This window comes from Lactuca saligna, chromosome 5 (assembly GCF_052625555.1).
Source record: "Lactuca saligna cultivar CGN05327 chromosome 5, ASM5262555v1, whole genome shotgun sequence".
Taxonomy (NCBI): Eukaryota; Viridiplantae; Streptophyta; class Magnoliopsida; order Asterales; family Asteraceae; genus Lactuca; species Lactuca saligna.
Window position 1 is genome coordinate 265,539,872 of NC_136421.1, and position 3,442 is coordinate 265,543,313.

At 35.4% G+C, this 3,442-nt stretch overlaps 1 protein-coding gene across 1 annotated transcript; it reads left to right on the forward strand.

Annotated features, from left to right (window-relative positions):
• The first annotated feature begins 647 nt into the window (after positions 1-647).
• MAKR1 (membrane-associated kinase regulator) lies at positions 648-1,983 on the forward strand. Its single transcript, XM_078996033.1, has one exon. It carries the CDS (start codon positions 824-826, stop codon positions 1,796-1,798), a length of 975 nt encoding a protein of 324 aa, XP_078852159.1. The 5' UTR covers positions 648-823; the 3' UTR covers positions 1,799-1,983.
• Positions 1,984-3,442: the final 1,459 nt, after the last annotated feature.

Genomic DNA, 3,442 nt, shown 5'->3' on the forward strand with positions numbered 1-3,442 from the left:
CTAATTTTATATATAACTAATATAGTATATCTTAATTAATAAGTTATTTAAAATAATTAATTAATAGTTTTAAATTTTTACTTACAAAATTTAATTAATTTCGTAACCGTGATTCTTACGTGTTATAAAATAAAAATATAAAACAGTAAAAATTTATTGATTCTCCGTGAAAGACAATGTTCTATTAACAAACCTTAACCGCATTGATGAATCCCAACAGTAGCAACTGTTCTATAACTTCTTCCTAGTTTTTTCAATACTTCGTTTCTTTTAAAGCAAAAACGCTAAGGCCGAATATACATAATTATCTCGTGACCCTTGGCTCTTTTTCCTGCTAATGTTGACCAGCTTTAATATAATACAAGTTTTCCGAAAACGAATGAATAAAAATTAAAAAAGTGTTAAAAGTTTATGTACGTTGAATTATATATTCATACAAGAAATATATTTATATAATTATATATTATATAACATGATACTGTATTCTGAAAATAGGTTAAATTTTACAATCATATTCATGAAGTACTGCCTTTTAAACTTTTTGTATGGATATTTTTGCTAAAAATCAACAGAAAAGTTTTAAGAATAAGTCCAAAACCCTAGAAAACTTAGATTAGTTTACGAAGATAGAGCCAAACATGGCATCACCCTACTCCTCTTCCAATGTCTTATACTTGAACCCCTCCAATCTAATCACATTAAATCATACCCCTGTCAACACCTGTTCTCTTTCTCTCTCCCTCTCTCTCTTCTTCCATTTCCATAAAGTACCAGCCATTGACATAGATCTAACAATGTAACAGAGCTTATCTCCATTTTACAAATGGCGGATCATCATCATCTTCATCATAATCGTCATCTTCGTAAAGCTGGGAAAACCCCCAGATCACAAACACTCCCATCCTCCCCCACTCATTCATCCTCCTCCTCCGATTTCGAATTCACCATCTCTCTCTCCCCTCGCAAATCCTCCGCCACCAATCTTTGCCCCGCCGACGACCTCTTTTACAAGGGCCAACTTCTCCCTCTTCACCTCTCCCCTCGCATTTCCATGGTACGCACCTTGCTTCTCTCTTCCTCCTCCACATCTTCATCCGCCACCACCGCCCGCCACTCCTCTGACTCCCACTCCTCCTTCTCCACCGACGGATGCGACTCCTCCCGCCCCAGCTCCGTCACTGACGACGACCTTCACCTCCAAACCAAACTATTCCCTTCTACCTTACAAACCCAGCCTTTCATCTCCCACCACCACAAGAAGCCCAATAAGTACTTCTCCTTATCTAGATTCTCATCCGTCTTCCGCAAGGAAACCAAAGCTCCGGCCACCACTGGTACTACTACCGCCGCCCGTCTTGACCAAGATATCTTAACCGGATCTTCCGTTAAACGCATGAGCGTGACAGCTAAAGAAATGATACGAAAGTATCTGAAGAAAGCAAAACCGTTGTACGAAAAGCTATCGCAAAGACAGGGTCAGACTTTTCAGGTTAAGAAAACGGGTCCTCCTCCACCTCCTCCTAAAACGGAGGAGATCAGAAACAACAAGGAAAACGACGTAATCTCTCACTCGTTTTCAGGGAATCTCCGGTATCCTAGAAGGAGAAGCTGCGTATCGAGCTGCCCATCATCCATGCGGTCATCTCCTAGTCACTCTGGAGTTCTATGTCGGAATAGTGTGATGAGAGGGACAGGCGGCGGCGTCTACTCGAACAACTCGTCATCCATGGAGGAATTGCAGAGCGCGATTCAAGGGGCGATAGCGCATTGTAAGAACTCCATGACTCAGAACAACTAGAAGAAGAAGAAGAAGAAGACAGTGGAAGCCTACAGGTTACAAGTCCGGCCATTTGCGCAAGGTACAAGGTATTAACTTCGCCTGTGATCTGGATCTGACTGGTTTTGATAGATTTGTTAGCAAGTACTTGTAAACCTTAAATCATTTATTAGACTTACTATGAGTTGTTACAATAATCTTTTTTATATTGATCGACTAACACATGCATGATTGTCATCTTCGGTTGGATTTTTCGAATAACTAGTGCATGTATTTGCATATTCATGAACAATGAATCGATAACATATGGCTTAATATGTATGGCTATGTGGTCGTAAAAACTTTTGTTGCTATTGAAGTTGTATTCAATTAATTATTATTTTTTTAAAATCAACATATATTGGTAAAATGAAATCAAATTATAAAAAGGTTATATACAATTAAGAACTTCAACTATTAACTTTTAGGTATCATTTCAGTATTTTACCAATTACATAATTATTTATATAGATATATAGAATAGATATATCGTTATAATTAGCCGGAGTTTACATTGTATATATTTATTATGGGTAATAGAGTGTTAACTTATTGACTGACTTAACTGATATTAATGATAGAAAATGAATTAATAATAGGCAAATAATTGATGAGGGCCACGTTCCATGTGCGAATGCTAGGTTTACGATGGTGATGCCAGTGCACTTTTACTCTTCCTTGCTTGGATAATAACGCCAATTTATTGACGACTACCTTCGATCCCTTTAGCTTATGGATATTAGATCTGGGTCTTAACCGGTGAAATTGAATATGAACTTATAATTACACGTAGATGAAAATGAATATAATTAGGAATCCATTGTTTCTATATATTAATGAAAAGAGAGAATGAAGAAGTTGGTAGGAGATGAAGTGTTGTGTTTTGATGAGATTGTGACAAAGACATTATCTAGATGTGTATAGAAGACAACTTGAGATATAATTGCTCGGTTAATAACTGAACAAAACAGAGTAACAGACGGATATGAAATGATGGGAAGATGGAGATGGGCCATCATTGAACTTATCACTATCAACTTTACAGTCCCCACTTCCTTCTCTCTCTCCTTTGACCGTATTCAAAATTAATCCCAACCATTTTATGTATAGTTATTTTTTTGGGATAAGTACTAAAGTATCCAAATTAGGTAGGTAATTAATAATTTTTAGTCAAAAATTAAGCTTTTTCCCAAACTAAGTAGTTATTTATATTTGTCTACTATTTTGGTGTTTCGCCTCAATAAAACCTACTGTATTCTCTCAATAAAATACAATTTTCCAAACCGTAGCTTATGGTTTAGGTAAAAAAGTAACGTTTTTTTAACTATGATTTTGTGGTAAAAGCTACAGTTTTGTCCTTAAAACTACGGTTTTTTTAAAAGAAACCGTAGTTTTTAGCACAAAACCGTAACTTCTACCATAAAACTGTAGTTAAAAAAAACGTAAACTATTGAGAGAATATCATATGTTCAATTTTATTTTTTTTATATATAAAAAATATGAAACTGTAAACGAAATACCAAAACAGTAAACGAATATAAATAACTATTGTTTCATGGGCTAGTTTGGAACAAAACTTATTTTTTGGCTATTTTTTAATAAGTCATTAACAATTATGACTAGAAT

Excerpts from the sequence above, each read along its gene's own strand:
- MAKR1 (XM_078996033.1), top strand. The coding sequence starts at position 824 with ATGGCGGATCATCATCATCTTCATCATAATCGTCATCTTCGTAAAGCT.